The sequence below is a fragment of the Rosa rugosa genome, chromosome 1 (genome assembly GCF_958449725.1).
Source record: "Rosa rugosa chromosome 1, drRosRugo1.1, whole genome shotgun sequence".
Lineage (NCBI taxonomy): Eukaryota > Viridiplantae > Streptophyta > Magnoliopsida > Rosales > Rosaceae > Rosa > Rosa rugosa.
The window spans coordinates 20,655,083-20,677,719 of NC_084820.1; the positions used below are offsets into that span (position 1 = coordinate 20,655,083).

General features: G+C 38.6%; 4 protein-coding genes across 6 annotated transcripts; 3 read left to right on the forward strand and 1 right to left on the reverse strand.

Moving 5' to 3' along the window:
• Positions 1-1,031: 1,031 nt before the first annotated feature.
• Positions 1,032-5,138, reverse strand: LOC133723264 (FACT complex subunit SPT16-like). 2 transcript variants are annotated; one of them, XM_062150082.1, is made up of 3 exons: positions 4,886-5,138; positions 4,701-4,777; positions 1,032-4,580 (listed from the first exon to the last, which is right to left on the reverse strand). In XM_062150082.1, the coding sequence occupies exon 3, from the start codon at positions 4,522-4,524 to the stop codon at positions 1,282-1,284; it is 3,243 nt and encodes a 1,080-aa protein (XP_062006066.1). In that variant the 5' UTR covers positions 4,525-4,580; positions 4,701-4,777; positions 4,886-5,138; the 3' UTR covers positions 1,032-1,281. The 2 variants fall into 2 exon arrangements, with proteins under 2 accessions (XP_062006066.1, XP_062006069.1); XM_062150085.1 differs by having other exon boundaries at positions 4,701-4,791.
• Positions 5,139-5,927: 789 nt separating this feature from the next.
• On the forward strand, positions 5,928-13,481 carry LOC133723277 (GPI ethanolamine phosphate transferase 2). Of its 2 annotated transcripts, XM_062150093.1 has the most exons (17): positions 5,928-6,328; positions 6,455-6,548; positions 6,708-6,752; positions 6,876-7,043; positions 7,129-7,213; positions 7,306-7,412; positions 7,658-7,738; positions 8,012-8,064; positions 8,160-8,262; positions 8,827-8,970; positions 9,161-9,257; positions 9,891-10,116; positions 10,212-10,305; positions 10,449-11,444; positions 11,998-12,090; positions 12,204-12,487; positions 13,062-13,481. In XM_062150093.1, exons 1-17 carry the CDS (start codon positions 6,204-6,206, stop codon positions 13,192-13,194), a joined length of 2,928 nt encoding a protein of 975 aa, XP_062006077.1. In that variant the 5' UTR covers positions 5,928-6,203; the 3' UTR covers positions 13,195-13,481. The 2 variants fall into 2 exon arrangements, with proteins under 2 accessions (XP_062006077.1, XP_062006084.1); XM_062150100.1 differs by lacking the exon at positions 5,928-6,328 and having other exon boundaries at positions 6,454-6,548; positions 6,871-7,043; positions 13,062-13,480.
• A 2,030-nt stretch (positions 13,482-15,511) lies between these two features.
• LOC133723489 (uncharacterized) lies at positions 15,512-16,432 on the forward strand. Its single transcript, XM_062150368.1, has one exon. The coding sequence runs from the start codon at positions 15,512-15,514 to the stop codon at positions 16,430-16,432; it is 921 nt and encodes a 306-aa protein (XP_062006352.1).
• A 2,488-nt stretch (positions 16,433-18,920) lies between these two features.
• LOC133711038 (transcription factor bHLH131) lies at positions 18,921-19,772 on the forward strand. Its single transcript, XM_062137210.1, has 2 exons — positions 18,921-19,159; positions 19,371-19,772. Exons 1-2 carry the CDS (start codon positions 18,929-18,931, stop codon positions 19,770-19,772), a joined length of 633 nt encoding a protein of 210 aa, XP_061993194.1. The 5' UTR covers positions 18,921-18,928.
• The last annotated feature ends 2,865 nt before the right edge of the window (positions 19,773-22,637 follow it).

A 22,637-nucleotide genomic window follows, 5' to 3' on the forward strand; every position in this document is an offset into this window, starting at 1 on the left:
GCTCTATAACTGAGGTTCGTAATTTTCAATTTTTTGTCTCTGCTTTGATTTAGTCCTTGTTTCTATAGATTTCATAATTTTCATGATCGTATCATAGCATCTCCAGTCAATCTTTAAAAACAAATATGTTACGTTTCGGTCAATGATCTATGTGGCAATGAATGTGTCAAATATTAATTTATTGATATACGTATCGAGTCTAATACATGAATATACGATTTATGAATTGAATTGATGAAACAAACATAAAAAGTACATGAAAATTGTAAGCATGTAAATTTTGGATGTATACCAATACATGCCATATGAATTGTATGTAATTGTAACCAAGTTTTTGTGACCGTTGGCTGTGTATATATATGGGTAAGTCATTAGAAGTAAAAATAACATATAATTTCAATCTGATTTATTTGGTTTTGTATGTGACTATTTACACGTGATATTTTAGTGTGAAAGAATGTGCTCTTAAGATGTTGGAGACGACTAAAATATTTTCTTATAAATTCGACTAGACATGATAGGGAAAAAAACAAGGAAAAACTAGCTTGCGTTTTGCACCAAGTTAAGTGGAACCAAACTACAACTTTGGTCATTGTAGCAAATAGTCAACCTTGTTGATATGGACTAAATATCTAATTTAATCTAGGGCAACTTTGGTCATTGCATTTAGGTCAACGTTGTTGATATGGACTAAAAATACATATCAACGGTGTATTTATTTTATTTATTTATTTTTTAAAAAATAACAGCTTTAGAATCAACAGTAATTAAAAAACAAGGTCATATAATGCTCACTTGTTAAGCATCAATACACGAGATGGAATGCAAAATTTTCTCAAACACTATATGTATATGATTTGCGAGACCAATCACGTCATTTCCTCCATCAAGTTGAAGCCCTTTATTTTATGGTACAAAATGCTTTGACTTGATACACATACTGCAAGCTTATAGCAGTTTTGGGTTTTCCATCAAAAGGAAAAAAAAGAAAACACTGTGGTAATCTGGGGACTTAAGATAAAAGACCAATATCTTACTAATAATGTCACTCTTATGAATCAAACTAATGTACAATTAACAGATATTTGTAAAAATCATTTGATTATTTCTTTCCCTGCTATCATACAAAAAGAAAGTTCTGACAAACAGAAAGAAGTCGAAGAACAAATGTAAAACAAAAACCCCTGTTGATTTTTTTTGATACCTTACTCTTTCTTAACATCAGCAAATAGAACTTCGCCTGCTCATGCTGTGGCTCAAACTGCTGCATACTGTCATCACTCACCTAAATTTGGGCCTCTTAGGAAGGCTGCCACCATGATTTCTCTTGTCTGGTGCCCGAGCTTTTCCAAAGGACTTCACCTTCCTTCTTGCCCTCTCCTCTTCACTGTCGGAGTCATTTCCTTTTTCCCTGTCTGCATGGCTCGCTTCCCTCTCTAACTCTTCCCATGTCTTTCCTTCTTCCTCTTCTGAGTCTTCTCCAGACTCCTCTTCCTCATCATCCTCGGATTCCACCAACGACTCGCTCTCATCATCCTCATCTTCTGAACCTGATTCTGACTGTATATCCGAAGGCACATACCCTTGGTCTGACTCCTGAGAATTGTCTGAATCAGAATCACTGACCTCCAGGTTCAAAAATTCCCATCCACCGTCTTCTATGAACTTTTCAGGGTCATCAGTAATGGTTTTCAGTATAGGTCGCCAATTGAGATTCAACCTGCTCTCATAATACTTGAGATCAGTTGTGTCTAACCACTCCTTGATGCCATCTAGTGATGTGGACGGGATGGAATCAATTCTAAATACATCCCGCTTGAAGTCCTTGAATACAATAGTCAAATCAAAGTTCTTTTGCCCAAGACCAACTCTCTCAAGGTTCACAATTTCAATCTCACTTAGAGTAATTACCACAAACGGTGTCTCTATCAGCTCCACCAGGCAGCTTGAAGTAGGGACAATGAAAGCCGAGGATTTATGAGGAACTCCATTGAAGCCAAGCTCTCTAAGAGGCTGATCAAACTCGAGGTCAAGAGATTTGAATTCAGGTTGCCCCCACATATCATTCACTCGGTTCACGAAGTTCTGGAACTCCATGTTAATTTTGTTCTTTCGTTGTCTCTCACGATGCTCTTCCTCAATCTCATCAGGATCATAGGCAGACCTCTTTCCACCACCCAGTGTCTGGACTACATCCATCACTTCCGTATAAAATTGTACATCCTTGGTCTTTTTGTTACCCACCATAATGTGATTGTGCAGATGAAAGTGCAACAAGGTAATCATTTCCCTCTCTGCTGGCTGGAAAAATGCATGTTTGATATTGCTAAACATAACGTCCACACGTTGATCAGCCCTAGAAGTAGAATACCGTAACCCATTTGCGTGGGCTTCCAGTGATCCTGTGAGCTTTCTTGCACGACCACCAAAACTGGGACGAATCTCTAGATCAGGCAATCTTTTTGGCTTGAATTTGGCTCCTGCAAGTTGCAGCTTCTCCTGCGTAACTAAAGTTGCCCTCTCAGCTCTTTCAGACTCCCTTGAGGCAACCTGGCGGCGAAGGGTTTTTATAAGCTGTACTGCTTCACTTATATGCCTTTGGTCTTTAGAGCGGAATGAAACTTCCTTCAAATAAATTGATCCTTGAAACTTGAGGGAGTTTGCATCATGAGGACTAAATGGGGTGCCAGGTACATTAAAGATTATACGGATGTAGCAATTACGGTTACTGTCCTGGGTAGTGTCCTGATGGCTGGAAACACTCTTCACGGTGGCTACATGGAAAGGGACCATGTTTCCATAAATTGGCAAGAGGATGGCTTCATTTTTCTGATCAACCTGAATCATTAGCTCCCTTGGAGGAGAGATATCATTGACATTCTTATATGCAATCAGATCACCAATTGTCTTCCCAGCACCACGATTGTTTGTTGCTGCAGAATCCCCACCGGCAAGCCTCCTAGCAGTTTCCTCATTCTTTTGGCGGGCAAGTTCCGCTTGATGCTGCCTCCGTAGTTCTTCCTTTGACATTTCATGGTTGTCTGACCTAAGTGTGGCCTTACTCTTGGTACTCCCAGCACCTTTACTACCGGCTTTGATTTTTGTCCTCTCGTCTTCATCATCGTCATCATCATTGAATGAGTAAGCCACATCCTTCACAGCTTTAGAGCTTACATTAGTCAAAATTTCAGGGCTCTCTTTACCAACAATAACTGTATCCGCTAATAACAGTGAAAATATCTGGGTCTTTGGGTTTTTTGTTTGTGCCTGCAAGTTCTGAAAACCAAGAGACACATTGAAAACCATGCCTGGTTTGAAAATCCGATCATTCTTGGCATTCAGATTAAGACCGGACTCACGAAACTCAAGGCCAATTCCAGTTCCTGCTGTTTTAGTCAAGTTTGCAGCCAACTCTGGAGCCTCCTTTTCAACTACTGAGACCGCAGCTTGGTATGCAGCACTCAACTTGTTGCCAGCTTTTAATTTACTAATTGCAGCTTCTTGAGCTTTAAGCAGAACCTCATAAGCTTTGCTCTGTGTAGAATTTGCGTCAATCAGAAAGGTCCGAGCAACATTTGAGCAATAGCTGTTGTACCGCGATCCAACAGCACATATAATTACACTGGTAGAGTCGTAACAAAGGTTCTCATCGTTGCTTGAAGCACTTGGTTTCAGGTCAAATCCTCCGCCACTCTGAAAAATTGGAGGATAACAGATATCAACATTGTCTGCCTTCAGCTTGACCTTAATTCTTGCAGGTTCCACTATGGTCTTTTCCGTTTCATCCATCAGTGAAGAATGAGAAATTTTCTTTTCCTCATCAATGACCTTTTCAAGCTTAGGTACCACAAAACTCCTCATCACCGACGAAGTCAAGAATGCAGCTTTCTTCACATTCGTAAGCTCCGCGGAGTCTTTGACAGCAAATAAGTCTGAGAACCCATTTGTTACATCAGTTAACTCGAAATGAGCACTATTCAACTTGTCCATCCAAGTCTCCAAAAGCTTCCCTTCTGGAGCCTCTCTTGCTATGTGTCCAACAACAGGATTAGAACTACTACTGGAGCTTGCTTGGGCCTTCACAGCTTGAAAAATGGTATCCATCAGCCCCGTCCCATCCTGACTCTTGAGCTTCACATGCATCACAACTTCAACACCAACAGCCTCTTTTGCAGGCTTCTTCACAATTTCCAACAGAGATGCTTTCTTCTGGCTGCACAAAACATGGATCTGCTTCTTTGTGAAAACCATGATAGTATCCGGGAACTCAAACCCGACCAACCAGATATTCAGCGCCGAGGATTTCAGGTACCGCAGATCATCTGAAGTCGGAGGAGTTGCAATAGCAAGTGCATCAGAGTGACCCCATAGACCACTGTGGTGTTCATTCCAATGCGAGTACAACAGCTTTAGCCGCTTGCTGAAGTTATTGACATCAATCACATATGTACTGGAGCTCCCTGCAGTGGTTCCTGACGCCTTCCCATTCGCCGGTTTCACATTACCTTTCCGATTATCAGCCATTGATAACAGCTCAAATACAGATTCCGGGTTTTTCCAAGTTCACCTAGTTAAGTATGCTGATCACATATATTTAAAAAAAAAAAAATACAATAATTGAAATAAGTAAGAAATATTCATCACAAATTGATTCTGATAATAAAGGAAGGAACTTTAAACAGAGAAATGGTTGGAATTACCAAATGCTGTGGTTATATGATCCAGAATCAAATCAGCTGTAATTTAAAGTTGAAGCAAGTCTAACCCAATTCCATGCCTGCAATTAAATACCTAAAAATCTCAACTTCAGAGAACATACCCAATTCGAACTCGAAATCGAAATCGAAATCGAACTGCAGAGGCAGACGAAAAGGAATTTACTTACCCAATTCGAGATTGCAAGAGAGATCAGATGATCAAAACGACGTCGGATTGAGCTATCTGAAAAAGGGATTAGGATATGAGGATTGAACTCTGCAGAAAGAGCATACCGGTCAGAGTTGTTCTCTCATTTTCAGAGGAGAAAGTGTGAATCTGGATTTGGGTTTCCGATGAGAATGAACCCTAATGAGGTCGTCGTCTTCTTCTCTGAGCCTCCGATTCAGATAGAGGAAGGAAAAAATGGACCAGGTGCGCTATCTTTAGTCAATAAAGTGCTATCTTTTAATTCACCCTAAATCAATAAAGCAATTTAACTTGGAATTACCCTCATCAGTAATTTTCTAGATTAGTAATTCCCTTCTATGTTAACTATGGTAAGTTTACTCAATCACTCCCTAAACTTTACTCAATGGACCATGAAAGTTAAACTGAAGGTAAACTAAAGGGCTTATTAAGTAACTAAATGACGAAGTGGTGTTAGCTCAGTGATTAGAGCATCCGCTATCTATGTACGAAGTCATGGGTTCGAGTCACCATGAGAGCAGGAGTGAAACCCTTTGATCATCTTTTTTTTTTTAAAAAAAAAGGTAACTCTGATGCACTGGACCTTATAAAAAAAAGGTAACTCTGATGCACTGGACCTTATTAACTACTCAATAATTTTTCTATTGGGGTAACTGGTAAGTTTAACAAAAGGGAATTATAGAAGGGAATTGAACAAAAGGGAATTAGGGAATTATAGAAGGGAATTGATAAGTTTAACTTTAATGGAAGGGGCTGCTCTACCAATAATGTACTCTAGTGAGTTTTGGATTTTGTTGTTGTTAGTATGAGGATATTTAGAAGACGTAATCTCTCGGCGCATGTGATAGTTTAGTGAATCGAATACAGGTAAATAACGCTCAACCACTAGGCCACTTGTGACCTGTAATTCAATGGCACGTACTATTTGCACAACATATTCTGCCTTCAGAGATTAAACCATGAGAATGAGGGGCTCTTACATGGTTAACCCACTCTCTTTTTGTTAATATTGTTGCAACCCTCACTCGATGGCTTCATGTATAATGCTATTTTCTTTGAGTTAAGTCATTATTTTCTCATTTAAAGATTTTAAACTGAGGTACCATTTTTTTGAACCGAATGAATTGCAAAAATAAATTCAAAATTGAAGAAGAGCGGACACGCGTATAGTCCTTGCTGCTCTCCATTTTCAGTTGGATCCAAAATAGTAGGGGGAACTCTTCATCAATCTTCTCCAAAAAAGCTCCAAGCTTTTTTTTCAACACACAGAGAGAGAGAGAGAGAGAGAGAGAGAAACAATGTCTGGGTTATCGTGCACGAAGCTGACCCTATTCACCGTCGCCGGAGTTGCTATTCAACTCGTCGGCCTCTCTCTCTTCGTCTTCGGCTTCTTCCCCGTCAAGCCAACTCTTCCGGGCCACAGGTACCACGCTCACTCTCATAAAACAAAACCCTAGAAAAAATTAGAAACCGAATCAGAAACGAAGAAAGTGAGTCCCTTTTTGGTTTATTTAGTTATTTTGGTTTGTGATTTTGTGGTTATTGATAGTGGTGCGGAGAGTTTTCGAGCACCCACTTGCAATTCGATTCGAAATGAGAGCCAGAGTGATCTGCCTCCTCATCACCTCAGGTCACTCTATAAGGTAAATTTTTATTTTTTTTCACTCTGCATTTTCACTTAGAAATTGTGGGTTCTCGAAAAGTTACAGTCTTGCTACTAATTTGATTTGATGTGGCAACCAAGATTTGAACTTGTGAGGAATACAATGGATGTGTGATAGCTTGTTGTATTGGCAATGTAGGAACTATCTGGAATCCCACCTGCATTTGACAGGCTAGTACTAATGGTACGCTTCATTTCATTTTCTTTTGTGAACTGTTTTCGTCGAGATTTCTGCATCTTTTCGGTGATATATGTGTTGGTCGATAGGTAAGATGTGGTATTTTTGTGTATGATCATGGCAGTTTAGGTTATTGATGGTCTTCCAGCTGAGTTTGTTCTAGGCAAGGATGGTGAGCCTCCAAGGAAGGATTTAATGGAGGCTATGCCGTATACTCAGTCATTGCTTGGAAATGGAATGGCAATCGGGTACCATGCAAAAGCCGCACCTCCAACTGTTACAATGCCTCGTTTGAAGGTCGTGTCTCTCGCAGTATTTTGATATGCAGACAAACGTTCTTGTAGAAGTCTGCTTTCTCATCACCCATTGGTTTGGTTTGCAGGCTATGGTATCTGGAGCAATTGGGGGATTCCTCGATGTGGCTTTGAATTTCAACACACAGGCTATGGTGGATGACAATCTTCTGGGCAAGTTGATACTAGCACAATTCATCAACTGTTATATGTTTTTGAGATGGTCCAGAATTGTAATTTTACTTGTCCACTTCTTTGCCTCACAGGCCAGTTTTTCAAGATTGGTTGGAAAATGGTGATGCTCGGTGATGAAACATGGCTCAAGTTGTTTCCCGGATTATTTATGAGGCATGATGGAGTCAGCAGTTTCTTCGTAAGTCTTTTGACCGCCAGCATCAAAAGATTGCATATGTAGGTCTTATATTTAGAAGCCTTTGAAAGCTTGTGGAGTAAATGTCTTTAGGACACTGCCATTTTTGGTTGGTCAGTTCTCATGCAATTATTCACCTTTTAGATTGATCTTATGCTTGAAGTCATATTGGTCATTTTGTGTCTGAGGGTGTTAAGAAGGTTTATTATATTCTGACTTGTACCATGTGTATATAATTTTTGCTACAGGTCAAAGATACTGTACAAGTGGATCAAAATGTTTCTAGACATCTGGGCCATGAGCTTAGCAGAGATGACTGGAATTTTCTGGTTAGCCTCAACTAGTAGATTAAAATATGTAGTTCTAAACTCGTAGATAATTGATGTGAAGTATATTTGTACTCTTACTCTGCCGATTTGTTAAATACCCAGCATTTTAATAGTCTTACTTTTAAAAACTGCCTCTACTGGGTAGTTCCAAGTGTGCTTAATTATTTTAAGAGTAGTTTTGGTATTTTGATGAAAGTGTCCATATAATGGATCTGGATGACATAAAAGTTTCAGACCTTGAATAATGGATTTGGTTTCTGCTTCATGTTTCAGATTCTTCATTATCTCGGCTTAGATCATGTTGGACATACTGGTGGGCGCAACAGGTGATCCTTTATTCTATTTGCAGTAAATCTCATTTGGCTGCTCCATTGATATTAATTTTTTGAGGATTCCTTGGGCCTTTATTTGATTATTTCAGTGCCTTGATGGTCCCAAAACTTACAGAGATGGATGAGGTGGTGAAGATGATTCATATGACTAATATACTGAATCAAAAGAACGATCAAGGACAGACACTCTTGGTTTGTGATTTCTGTTCACAAGGCCTGTGGACTCTTGATTATGAATTTACATCTCTTTGAGTAAATGCCCAGAACCAATGTGAAAAAGAAAAGGAACACAAAGAATTACAGAAGAATTGACTATAATATGACGGCCTAAAGCTGTATGGATTCATAAGTTAATGCATAAGTTCAAAGGAAGCATTATCTTCTAAATAGGCATTTAAGCAACGAACAGTGATTTTGTCTTTCAGATGGTATTTTGTGGCATTGGCAGTATCATGTAAAGAAGATGTTAATGTGTAAAACTGTTAGACAATTATACATGATACACTCACTGTCTCCCTAATTGAGACTTTCAATATGCAGTTTTACATGCCAGTTTTCTCTAATTCTCTCCTTATATTATGCGTCTGTATTATTAGTCACTTTTAACATTCTGAGGTTTATAAGGAGTTTAATAGCCTTTTTCTTTTGTCTTTTGTCCTTTTTTTTTTTTTTCTTTCTTTCTCACTGTTCTATCCGTAGTCATCCACGAACTATTACTAATCATTAACCTGTATCTGTTATGATTATCTTATCTAGGTCGTAGTAAGTGACCACGGTATGACTGATAGTGGTAATCATGGAGGGTCCTCATATGAAGAAACGGACTCTTTAGCACTATTTATTGGCCTGAAAAATGACGTCTCTGATTATTTGTCGTCTACGCATAACAATGTTGACCAGGTAATTGCTTCCTAGATTGCATTGAAGTGAGCAGAATTTATCTTGCTGGACTAGAGAAAAACACCTCAAGTATAAGAGTAATGCATTTTTGTCACTCAAAAATAATTTGTTGTTTTGTCTTCAGAATGGTGATTTCAAATTATATTATGCCGTATTCTTCCTCTCTCACCTGCATTTTGTGGTTGTCCAGGTTGACATCGCACCAACTTTAGCTCTTCTATTAGGTGTGCCAATTCCAAAGAACAATGTTGGTGTTCTAATTCCAGAAATCTTTGGGTATTTGAGTGGTACCTCTCTCTCTCTCTCTCTCTCTCTCTCTCTATGCATTCTGTTTACCTGGGTTGGTTATTCAAGGTTTTAAAAGATTGAGATATATGTGAATGTTTGCACGTATTATGTAAAGTATTATAGAATGGTGCGTGTCTACCTGGTTGGTTGTTTAAGACAGTAAAAGAATGATGTGTGTGTATATTTGTGTCCTAGATAATGTGTGCATTCTAGTGTGCATACATTGAGAAACTTTAGATAGTTATTTACAAATTTGAGCATCAATAACAATAATACCGTAACAGCATACCATTTTCCCTTGAGGTATGCATTCACCTATTTTTCTTCTTAAAAATAGGTCTTGTGGATTTCTTCAGGCATGCGGTATTTTTTTGTTTTTGTTTTGTTTCTTTTTCAGATCGGATTTACGTTGAAAGTTTTAATTTGTGACACTTTAGAATGTATAGTTTCAGTTTCTACAGTATAGCTTGTAAATATAAATCAATAACATCCAAATTGAAATGTAGTATATATATTTCGATTATTTCCTAGCCTTAAATTTTTACAAGATCGACTGCCTCAATTCTCATGTACTACTGAGATTGTGACTTTCTGTAAAATCTAATGATGCTATCTTGTCTTTGCGAGTAAAGAAGACCAGCAGCTGAAGGCACTGGAGTTGAATTCCTGGCAATTAGTTAGATTATTGCAAGCACAAATACCTGGTTTATCATGTCGAAATCATCCCTGTGATGGCTTAGGTGGTGATCAAGAGTCCAGAGTAACTAAGTGTTATGGGAGTATAGAAAGGATGTGCTGTTGCTTATATACGAATGCTGCACTTCTCAAAAAGTCCTGGATGTCTAAGGAAGTTTCCAGGTGGACACATGACACTATCTGTCACTTTTATCATGTTACAAGATTCCATAAGGATCCCCTTTAATGCCAGTCTTGCTTTGTAATTCTGTAAATAGGTCTAATAGTCGGAAAGACTACACCAGCACTGTTGCAGCATACTATGAGTTTCTGAGAACTGCAAGTGAGTGGCTATCACGCAGAGCAACTGATGTATGTATATTCTTTTCTCCCTTCTAAAGAAGAACATAGATGGTACTGGTTTCTCACGGAGAGTTCTTCAATTGTTTCAATTATATAAAATTAGTTTCTTTATCATTACTTTTTTTCTCTAACAATTCTTTTTTATTTTCTAGAAACCTGTAAGCCTGCTTACTCTTGGAATAGCTGCAATGCTCCTATCTTGTCTGATACTGTTAAGCCTTCTGTTTCACATCTACAAAGAAGTCTACACTAGAGAGATGCAATGCCCTTTTGACTTAAAGAGCATCATGCAGACCTGGTGTCTAGAAGAGACATTTATTTTGGGTGTTACATTGATTCTCATTATAAGTATGACATCAAGTTCTTTGGTAGAGGAAGAGCAGTATATTTGGCATTTTATGGCTTCCACATTGCATTTATTACTATTGCGTAAAGCAATACAAAGTTGTGTACACAGTTTTTCCAGGGGACAAAACAAAACAAGTGGTCTTCAAATGAGTTCCATCTGTGTGCTTCTAATTTCTGGGAGGATATTGAGAGGTTGGCACCAAGGAGGCGTGAATTGGACCAATCTTCCTGACATATCTAAGTGGCTTGAGCAGGCTGGGAACGACAATGTAAAATCAGTTCAGCTAGTTGCATGCCTTCTAGTGATCGCCTTAAGCTTATATGCTCTTGTTTTATTTGGATCAACCAGGAATATAGTTCTGGTCATTGGATTTAGCTTTCTTGTGTCTGGGTTGTTGGTTGTGCAAAATATCCTTAAACATCAGGATGGCATGTTTGCCTCATCCAGTTACAGTGCTATCACATTGGTACAGATAATTTATGCAATTCTTGGTGTTTCCACAAGTGGGACAGTTATTGCCTTGCCATGGCTTGTACCTTTTTCAATATCTGAGACTGGCTTGAGTTATGATGTGTACATGTCATCTGCTTCTAGTGAAGTTCAGAATAAGTCACTGCTGATGAAGTTAAGAGAATCTTTATATCTAATTGGGTGGGCATACATATCCTGCTGGTGTCTTCTGCAGCTTTTGCTCCAGCAAACAATTAACTCAATGCCTATACTCCTGCTACTTGTGCAAACTTTGGCCAGCATGCTGTATTTTTCTTATAGTGGGTTGCACCACAACCAGTGGGTTGAGGTCAGTTTCAATATCATCTTGTTTTGAGTATATATTGATTTCAAAATTGAGTGTGTTGAACTCAAGTTAACTATTGGAGCTGGATTTTGGGAGACTAGTATTGTCAATAGTTGCCATTATGCCGTGCAGTTCGTAATGTGAGAAGTAAGCAGTTTCAAACAACCATTAAATAGTCAAAAACTGTGTGGCATAATTATCCTCATTATTTTGACAAGCACATAGTTAATGTTGAAGCTCTTCTACTCTGACCCTATGTTATCATATTAGATGATCTTCAGTCTAGATCTTGAAATGTACCTGTATAGTATCATTTTAAAATAGGTGTGCGTTGTGTGCTACATGAAAAATATTTATTTTGTTCCAAAGATGGTCTCTTGCCAGACAGCCCGGTAGGTTATGTTGCTGGACATTTTAATGTGTACTGTGGATTGAATACTTACTAGTTTGTCAACATAACATTCAGATATCTAGCAATCGACCACTACCTTATTTTATTTAGTCCCCAATCCTAATTTATTTCCTACTAAGAATGCATCTTGCGTTGTTCTTTTAGGTTTCTGCATTTTACTTTTTGGGAATGGCAGGCCATTTTGCTCTAGGAAACAGCAATTCTCTAGCTACTATTGATGTTGCCGGAGCCTTTATTGTACGTCCTCTGTACCCTTTGCATGGTTCAGATTAAAAAGAATTATATTGTGTACACATTGCTCTGCAGTTGAGATTTGAAAATTGACTTTCTAACATTGTTTTTGTTGCTAGGGCATCTCAAGTCACTCAACAGTACTTTCTGGAATTTTAATGTTCATTTTAACCTATGCTTCCCCAATGCTATTCATTCTTAGCATGGTGATGTATATCTCTTTGAAGGACACAAGCTATTTTGTATCTCCGTCTGATGCAGATTTAAGACAAATCCTCAAAATGATGATTGGCTTTCCTTGTCTGGTTCCACTGGGCTTGAACTCCATTCTATTGACAGCGTACACCATCGTATTGGTGTTTATGAGCAACCATCTTTTTGTCTGGAGCGTCTTTTCTCCAAAGTAAGTGCTCGCTGTGCTTTAGGCTTATAGTGGGCGATGTTCCTTTGTTCTTTGTTCTTTTTAGAGACAAGTAATTGGTTTTTTTTTCTTTTTCCTCTTTTTCTTTTTCAAATAAAAAAAAAAAAAAAAATACTGCAATCATCCATTGGAAAGATGCAGGACAAATTTTTTTATGATACCTGTTTATGTAGGACAAGGATTTTTATGATACAGATTTACATAGAAAAGGGTGGGATATTAAAAAAATATGGAGTACAAAAAGAGTTAATCAATCAATATTCTACAAATATGAAGCACCAATATATATCTGCAGTCCAGAATAATATAATACAGAAACATACATACTCAACTACAATATTCCTACCAAGTTATGGGCCTTTGTGGGCTCCTATTGTAACCAAAAAAAAAAAAAAAAATATTCCTACCAAGTTATAATTGGTGAAACAATGGTTAATCCCTAAAGTTTAAATGTAATGAATGAAAATTACTGATAATTGATGCACTTCATATAGCTACACAGTCCGCTGCTCCTAATTACTGAGTCTGGAATTTATTGTTTACATCTTTTGTGCAGGTACATCTATGTTTGTACTACAACCATATGTGTGTATGTTGGAGTCTCTGTCATAGCTGCAACTGTAACATATGCATATTTGGTGCTGGGGTTAAGGAGAAAGAAGCAATATAAGCTTAGCCACCAGCAATGATAGAAGATCAGCTGCCAAATACTGCTGATTTCTTTTTTGTTAACCAATGTACACAGATCATTTTCTGTTTTTTTATTTTTTATTTTTTATATATACAAAAGATTTTGTAGTTTTCATTTTTGTAATGTATGTCTACACCACAAGGCTCAAAACTTGCGAACTTTCTTTCCGTAACTTATTCCTTCTCTTTCTTCGGGATGGAGCACTGAATCCTTGCTGAGACTTAACACCTAACACCTTAGAGAAATGAAGTGGGGAGGGATATAATTGGTGTAATGTGTATTACAGGCATCATCCTGTTTGACCCCTATCTTTGTCAAACAATGCCTTGTGAATCTTGTGATGGTAATGTCTAAACTTAGAATCCAACTTGATTACAATTTTTGAAGATATTGTTACTAGTTTCCCATAGCGCCCGAGCTGCTTTTACTTGAACATTACATGATGCTAAACACTTCATTTTCCAGCTAAACAAAAAGATGGAAGTTTGATCAGATTATTAGTTGATCGAGCGGAGTGATCAGTTGATTTTGTTCTAAAGCTGCCTCTATGGCACATTTATTCATCATGAGATGCAACTGAATGTGGCATCTGCCTTTCAGTATCTTCCAACATGAAGGGTGCGGAAAGAGCACAATAAAACTACAGAACAAAGCAGAATTGACATTATGTAGTTACAATGCTTTCAAGTGTATCAAGATCAGTACCACCTATAAGATGATGAAGTTTCTTAACCTGATCAGTGTCAAGGAAAGTAGTCTGCGCTATCAATTCCGTAGGTAAATCCGTTTTGAAGCAGTGCATTCTCTTGACCCTGCACACCTGGGTTTTCACTAGTTGAGGGTAGCAAACACAAGGGCTGCAGTGTCACGTCCATTTACTACGAAGTGAAGGAAACCTCGAGGAAACACCATAATCTTAAAAGTTTTAAGATAAACTTTTGTTATCTGAGGCAATGAATCCGGTTACTACTGTTCTTCCTCTGGCAACATGTATTGACTTCTGAACCTCCGTGGTGTGAGTTGGGATAACTCCTCCAACAGCCAAGTCGGCACGAGCCATTTATAGGCTAAAGCCATTCGATCAGACCAGGAAATTCAGTAGCAAACTTTGTCAAATTTGTTAATGTTTGGCGGTAAGACTACTTACCAAAACAAGATTGTATTTTAAATTATAATCTTTGTTTGTTAATTACCAGGAAATTATAATCTTGGATAAAATCTATTTTTCATATGATGTTTTTATTAATTTTATGTAACAGAATGGAGCTAGCCTAGTACTGCATGGAGTTAGTTGTTATATATCAATGCATTATGGCATTATAATTTGTTTACTTTTAAATCTAGAACTACAAATCTGTCACACACGTGCGCAATACGCATGCACCCACACACACTCGCGTACTATAATTTGTTTATTGCCATATACGAATTTAAACATTTCAGCGTATTGTTTTTTTTTTAGTAGGCCATTTGTCATGTCTATTACTTGTTTACTTAACACAAAAAATAGCGAATAGTGAAAAGTTGACAAGAATAATGAGATATGATTCGGATATATTAGAATATCCAACTCCCGCAATATAACAGGATATTAACTAATTAATTTCGTATTACAAAACCATTATTCTAGAAAGACAACAGTGTGGTAACGTAATCTGAATCATCCTACTTGTGTTTTTATCTAGTGCAAAAAAAAAAAAAAAAAAAAAATTGAAGAACTAGGAAGGAACTACATTTCAGCTATCCAAAGTTTAGCCATCTCATGAAAATTCCGCATTTGTTAATAAAAAAAAAAATTATTTACATTTACTCACCTCAAATAATTTCCGATTATGTCCATTGCATTATCTACATTTCTTAATCACTATAGCACTAAAGATAACAAAACATTTAAAGGTAGGGAGTTACAATAAAAACTTCCATAAGAATAACACATTATTTGGGAAACAAATTTTACTGCACCATTCTTGTCCACAAAATTTTGTGAGTGCAGTAGTACCCAAGAAATACCCACCTCTCTCCCCATTGGTGAACTCCTCTGTAGTACCCTCACTATTTCACTGCTCCCCTCTGCAGCATTGCAGAGAGGATTGCTCCCCAAGCAATCGCCACGCGTCCTCTTCCCAAATCACCAAAATACCCTCCCCACTTCCCACCACCACTGCCTACTCTCCCCGTAATATTCCCAAACCACGCTTGCCCTTTTCGTCCACTAAATTGCATGCTTGGTTTTAAAACCCGATTTGGCTTCCCTCTTTTTCAAAGTCTCTTCATTTCTTACACAGAAAAGGAAAAAAACCTTTGGACCCGAAAAAATGGATAATCCGAGCAGCAGCGGCGTACCCGAGTCCGAAAAGCTTCTCGGAATCGCCGCCGATCTCCTCTGCGGCGGCGACTTCGCTTCTTGCCGGAAATTCGCTCTCTTCGCCCGCGACTGCGACCCGGAAAACCCCGTCGCGGAAAGAATCCTCGCCGTCGCCGACGTTCTCCTCGCCGAAAAGAGGCGCGACCCGACCGACTGGTACCCCATTTTGCAACTGACCCGACCCGACTCCGGGAACCGCCGCCTCGTTCGGACCCAGTTCGAGAAGCTGACGGCGCTGTTGAACCCGGAAGACAACGGCTTCCCGTTCTCCGACGTGGCGCTCGGGCTGGTCCGCAAGGCGTGGGCCGCGCTGTCCGACCCGGGGTTCGGAAATGGGCCCAAGAACGGGCCGGAAAGCCCGAAACTTGAAGAGGGTTTGGCCGGAGAGACGTTCTGGACGGTGTGTCCGTACTGCTATGGCATGTTTATGTACAAGAAGGTGTTTGAGGAGTGTTGCCTGAGGTGTCAGATTTGCCGGAAGGCGTTTCACGGCGTGGCGATTAGGCCGCCGGCGCCGGAGATTTTGGTGGAGGGGAAGGAGCAGTACTATTTTACTTATGGGTGTTTTCCTACGGAGTACAACGAGGAAGCAAAGAAGAGTAATGAGGACACAAAGAAGAGGCAGATGGAGGAGGGTGTTTGTGTTGTGGAGATTTCTGATGATGAGGAGGAGGTGGTGGTGAAGAATGTGGGTGGAGGAGGGAAGTTTTCGAGTGAAGGGAAGGCTCCGGTGAAGAGAATGAAGGCTCCGGCGAGGCGGATGAAGGGGATGAAGACGAAAACAGTGGCGAGTAGGAGGGGTGGGATGGTGAAAGAGTTGGACTTGAATGGTGGGTGTGGAAATGGGAATGGTGAAATGGGTGATTTGTAAGTTTTTTGAAGGTGAAGATGATGCATGTCTTTGTTGGTCTTGGGGATAGTCCATGATAGAAGGGTTGGAAATGTAGGGGGGTTTTGTATCTATGGTTTTAACAAAGTAGGAAAGCAGGGGATCTGAGTTGAAAGGAGACTGAGTTTTGTGGTGATTACTAGTCATCAAACAAGGGTGTTTTAATCTCATGGTAGAAATTAGAGATAAGTAGTGCAGTGATCAAGGTAATAGCTGACCAACTTTTTACTAGTGATTGACCATTGAGTATATGCTTGATGCTTTCTCTGGTCTACTTTTGTTGTCTCTGACTGGGTTTTCAAGCTAAGATTGACCTGAAAGTAAATGATAAGTTGCTTTTTAAACCGTGTGTTGCTTTATACTATAGGTTCAGTCCTCTTGATTGAATAATCTTGATGTGAATGTCTTATATATCCTGTTCTCTTTAGGACTCATTTTGAAAAATTGCTTTATTATGTTCAACTTAAATCCTTAAGACTGTTTGGTGTTTTGATTTGATTTCTGAGGGTCTTGTTCATCTATTCTCTACTAATGCTAATATGAGTTAACAATTAAGTAGTAACATCGTAGTTAACCCTGCCTCAATGTGCCTTTCAATGACGGCAATTGATCATATATCCTGTTCTCGTGAATCAAAACGTTATCAGGAGTTTCGACAATGTCATTGCTTCATGTCCTCTCTTATTTGGCCATTGAGCTGGACTGTCTTATCAGTTTATGCATCTTCTTACTGAAGTCCTTCTCTGTCAGATTTATATAATACTTGATAGGGCAGTCTAGGCTACATACCCCTTAGGAGTTTATTATGTTTTTGATCTATGTATGTGTGTAGCCCTTATTGTTCATGGGGTTCCTCTTTTAGCATATATTGCATCCAAGAACAACTAGTAGGATGCTTCATAATTTCGAACAAACACTTTAGGCCTATTGGTGATGGTGATGGACAATAGTGAAGGTCACTAGGCAAAATGATTTGTCATTCAGGTAGTTTGGGGACAAATGAGTAGAAACTACAAAGTGTGTTAAGCAACTCACAGGACCACTAATAATGATATTAGGCTTGTAGTATATAATGCATGTCTTCATGCTTTTTGCGTCTGTTACAAAGTATTAGCACACTAAATCTACAGTTTTTGTAGTTTACATGATTATGAGTATGAGACAGTGTTTTAAAATGGAAATTAGAGCATTAGAGTTAACAAATGTCAGGGTAACTGACAATTATGGCTACTGTGATTTGTTCTTCTGCTTAACAATGTTGGCTATTGTTTGCAAGGCATCAACAGTTCAACACTAACGTACATTGTCGTCGAGTGTTACAAAACATGTTTTCAGTAGCTTTTAACCTGTTAAAAGCACACAATAGAAGTCTTGCATATATTGATAAAAAATTAGTGAGTGTTTGGTATTTTTGGATTCTTTTGTTTCACCTATTATTGTTGCTGTGGATGGTCTTTAAATTTGAAGTTGGAAGCAAGGAAGAATGGGAGGGAGAATGAAAGATGGTCTTTATATTTGAAGTTGGACTCATTCGTCCATTCAGTTATGCTCAAAAGCCTCAAATACAGCCAGAAAAATTTCTTTAGCTTTACTCTGTTACTTTTGCAACAATTTTGTTCAATCTCTAGGTTACCATTTTTCATTTTTTTGAATAGCCATAGGCATCTTTATCTTTATGGAGACAGGGGCAGGGGAGCCCCCTCCATCCATTCTTCAATGATATCATAACTTGATGCCTGGCTAGCAAGTGAATGAACAAGAGTGTTACAAAACTTAAAGGGAAGAGGATTCGAATTTGAGGTCTCATCTAACATTACACAGATGTTGGTTTGTGTCTACTATAGTTAAAATGTGTAGTTAAATTTCAATCAAAGTGCAATTAATACAGATAACAAGCGGGAGTGGTAATTCTAAACCATATCACGCTTTCATATTGGTGGCGTAAAATGATTACGATCTTCTTTCTTAACCAGCTGATAGAAAAATTTCACCCGGAAAATTGAACAATCATGAATAATAATCTCAAGATGAAAAACTTACAGATCACGTCACTCACCATATCTTGCATTTAGATGACAGGATCTTATAAGTAATTACCTGGGTGATAAATGTCATTTAGTAGGTTTGATTAATTTGATTAATTTGTCACGATTGTCTTCGTTAAAATGAAGATATTTTCTACCTCGGCATAGTGGCTTTAATGGACAAATCTCGTACAGTTAAATACAGTTATTCTTGGAAGCCCTCGTTGTAGAACATTTCCTATATAAAAGAGAAACTTGTCTTTCCCTCCGTTGTTTTACTGTTAGTACTTCAGTGGTTTTACAGCAAGAGGTAGCATTCCTCCCTTTGCTGAATATTGGTCTTTTCCCTTTCCTTTCCAATTTATTTTCTTCTGTTTGCTTTGTGACTGATCTGATTTTGTTCCAATTCTTGTTTGAAACCATGTTTACAGGTAATAGCTAGCTAAAGTAAGATATGCAGATGCGTTCCGCCCCAAGCTATTTTTCCAAGAAAATTGGCTTTCCTCAACGCTATCGTATAGATCCAGTGAATAGCATCTACAGCAAAAACTTCTGTAGACCAAAATCAACAGCAGAAGCCAAAGTACTTGCGGCCAAGAAACACAGTGAGTCAGAGAGAAGACGAAGGATGCGAATCAATAGTCAATATGCAGCCCTTCGTAAAATCCTCCCAAACTTGATCAAAGTAAATATTTAGTACACTTGACATGTATTTGATTGAACACATAATTTTGAAATTTGAATTCGCAATTTTTCAAAGAGAGGTAGAATCATGTCTAATGTGCGTTTTTATTTACAGTTTGAAAATACAACGTGCAAGATATGCTTTCTCTTACTTAAAATAGTTTACGACATAGAGCGTGATATATAGTGTACATTTACCATGTTACATACAGATGGACAAGGCTTCTTTGCTCGCAGAGACCGTCCGACAAGTAAGGGAGCTTAAGAAGGTGGTAGCAGATACTGAAGCAGCATGTCGTGGCAGTGGCAGTGAGTGTGTTATTCCCAGCGGCTTTAACAAGTTGAGTTTGCAGAAGTGTGAAGGCAAGCAAGAAGGGCTTGTGAAAGCAACATTTAGCTGCGAGGATAGGCCAGGGCTAATATTGGACATGATTAGGGAGCTGAGGTCAGGGAAAGGGAGGGTGGTGAGGGCGGAGATGGTGACAGTAGGTGGGAGGACTAAGAGTGTGTTGTGGGTGAAAGGGTTGGGTGCTGGAAGTGAAGGGATAGTGTGCCTTAAGAAGGCATTAAATAAGGTGATTGTTGACAGGCCAAGCATTAATACATCTCCCTAAGTGAGTTTGATACGAGGATATTTAGTATATAGGGGCTTTGCAACACTCACTGCTAACCCAAAGGACAAGCAAAAGTATGTATCTTACATTCTTACTAGGAGTTCTGAACTTTAGATATGTAGCATTGATCATTTCCTCCTAATGGGCAAGCATATTGTGTTGTGTGTGACAACTCAAATTAAGCATGTATCCTCTCCTTGAAATTTGCAAAAGCCAAATTCTTTTATTTTAATAGTCCAATGCTGACGTGGAGCATTAATCCACCTTTAAATTAAATGGACGCGTGAGATTTAAAACCAATGATAACCAAAGAGAGGAGGGAGCCAAGGAGCGGAGAATCTGAATCCCTCATCTAAAGGTGCTCAAGAATCAAACGGTTCTTACTTTACTCTTATTTTCATGAGGTTTTTTGATTAAAATCCTTTTTGTTATAAAAAAGTTAGATGTAGTCCGTACATATTTTCTTGTTAATTACGGTTCATTTTTTTTTTCATAGTCTATTTTACCCTTACCAAATAAAGTAAATAATTTCAAATTCACTAATTGAATCACAATTTTAGCTCAATTTTAAATTTCAAATTCAAATTCCAAAATCTACAATTCATCAATGAATAATTTTCAGACATATAACACTAAATGTATTCCTACGAAATCAATATACCTAAGATGTAGTTATAGAAATATCGAATACTTATATACCTGCATTATAGGATGAAAAACATTAGAACAAAAATTCAAACATTATTGCTTCAATTGTATCTATATAGTAGGTATTAGAAAAGAAAATAAATCCTATGTGGCAGCTGAGTCATTAGACCGCGATTAGCAAAAAAATTCATCCGAGCTACATCCAATACGGGGTGTGAGTTTTGGACTTAATTCAAACATTATTGCTTCAATAGTATCTATATAGTAGGTATTGTTTGGCTCCAATTTTGTTGCAGCTGGTCAACAGTCTCTTTTCTGCGCGGGCGTGCCAGCACCGTTCGGGTGCGGTCGTCGGGGGTGTCCCTTGACCTGACTTCTTTCAAGCAATTGTGGACGAGGAGAGCACCAACCTCGTCGTGGGATTCTTTGTGCCTCGTGGTGAGGACTTTTGCTAATCTTCTTGCGTCACCAAATCGATACTCGATGTTGTAGATCGAGCAGAGCGAGAACCACTGGGAAGTAGAGAGAACTTGCTAAAGCGTGACTTTAGCTTGGCTGGTTTGCGAGGGCGTTACCCTTTCTTGGCTGGTTCCATAACCGTTGTGGTCGTGGTACTACAATCGGCTCCCGAGGAGACTAGGACCGAAGTACGTTGACAGAGGGTTTGGTGACACTGAAAGTCGGCTTCTGAGAAGACTAGGACTAGGAGTGTGATCACCGGTAAGAGAAAGAGAAAGAGAAGGAGAGGAGTTGCTCTTAGAGAGGTTTGCTCTAGAGAGACTTAGATCATCTTAGAGATGTATTGATGAGTGAATTGTGTGTTTAAGTGTTTCATTGTAACCTCTATTTATAGGCTACCATGCCAAGGTGTTTAGTATTAAACAAATGATAGTGGAGCATTAATTGGAGATAAGAAATGATGAATTTTGGAGATAAGGAAGCATAATTGGAGATAAAGCATGATGAATTTCGGAGATAAGGAGATAAGGAGGCATAATTGGAGATAAGGAATGATGAATTTTGGAGATAAGGAAGCACTTTCTGCTCCTTTATTCCTTCAATTTTATCTCCATCAAGCACTCAGATTTTGACCATGACTTCTTCATAAGAAATGTTCCACTATGAGTGTAGATCACCCTGGTAAAATTTCAGAGCTTTTGATATAGTGGTTGGGCCGAAAACGCTGCTGTACCTCTTACAGGTCCAGTTTTTCAAGCCTCTCTAGACAAGGAAATTGGACTGATTGTTTGAAGGCATTCCACTCAAAACTAGCTCTGGAACTCTTCATAAGAAATGATCCTTGGGCTTTCTGGATTTAATCTGGAAAGTTTCAGCTCATTTGAATTTCGTTTGGTTAGTCTGCCGCCCCTCATTCCTTGTTTAGCTCGGTTTCTCCTAGCCGAAGTAGGAAAATGTGCTAAAGTTGACTTTTTCATGCTTTCATGCTTCCATAGTAGGCTTTATTTAGCCTCTAAATATATATTTCGAACTTGTCGACAATATATAGCTTGAGCCACTGACATTGGCTTAATTTCTCCAAGACGTGCCTTGTCAGGCCAAAATGCTCATTTTGGGTCCAAACAGGTATTAGATAAGAAAATACATCCAATGTGGTAGTTGAGTATTGAACCGCGATTAACAAAAAAATTCATCCTGACTACATCCAATACATGGTGTGAGTTTTGAACCTATATCAAATTAATTGTATATTCATTCAAAAGGTGTGCTTAATTTAATTAAGCGCACATTTTGAATGAATATAGAATTAATTTGATCTAGGGGTCATCATTTGGGCCGCGGGTCCAAATGTTTATGGGCGCCCGCCCAGCCCGACCCGCATCAAAGTCCATCCCGGCCTTGCCCATTGGGCACGAGGTAGGGCTAGGGTGGAGGGTTCAAAGCCCAGGCCTAGCCCATTATATGCCCATTAAAGACTGCTCGACCCAACCTTATAAGCCCAATCCGAAAGCCCATTCAATTCTGGTATTAATATGTTTTTTTTTTTTATGTAGTTATTAGTTCAATATGTGAACTAATTATTGCAGTAAGCTATATTTTTCTTTAATTTTGTATTTTATCTTGTTCAATCATTAACATATCATAATTTTTTATAGTTTTTTGTACTTTTTTTTTTTAATAAAAGAACATTACATATAAATATAATGAGCTCGGCCCTGCCCACCCAAAAAGCCCCTGCCCCGAGAAGGCCCATAAGGC

Coding starts and splice junctions, on each gene's coding strand:
- LOC133723264 (XM_062150082.1), bottom strand. CDS start 4,524: ATGGCTGATAATCGGAAAGGTAATGTGAAACCGGCGAATGGGAAGGCG.
- LOC133723277 (XM_062150093.1), top strand. CDS start 6,204: ATGTCTGGGTTATCGTGCACGAAGCTGACCCTATTCACCGTCGCCGGA. Junction 7,739..8,011: donor GAGATGACTGGAATTTTCTG/GTTAGCCTCAAC, acceptor TTCATGTTTCAG/ATTCTTCATTATCTCGGCTT. Junction 12,091..12,203: donor ATGTTGCCGGAGCCTTTATT/GTACGTCCTCTG, acceptor TTTTGTTGCTAG/GGCATCTCAAGTCACTCAAC.
- LOC133723489 (XM_062150368.1), top strand. CDS start 15,512: ATGGATAATCCGAGCAGCAGCGGCGTACCCGAGTCCGAAAAGCTTCTC.
- LOC133711038 (XM_062137210.1), top strand. CDS start 18,929: ATGCAGATGCGTTCCGCCCCAAGCTATTTTTCCAAGAAAATTGGCTTT. Junction 19,160..19,370: donor TCCTCCCAAACTTGATCAAA/GTAAATATTTAG, acceptor TGTTACATACAG/ATGGACAAGGCTTCTTTGCT.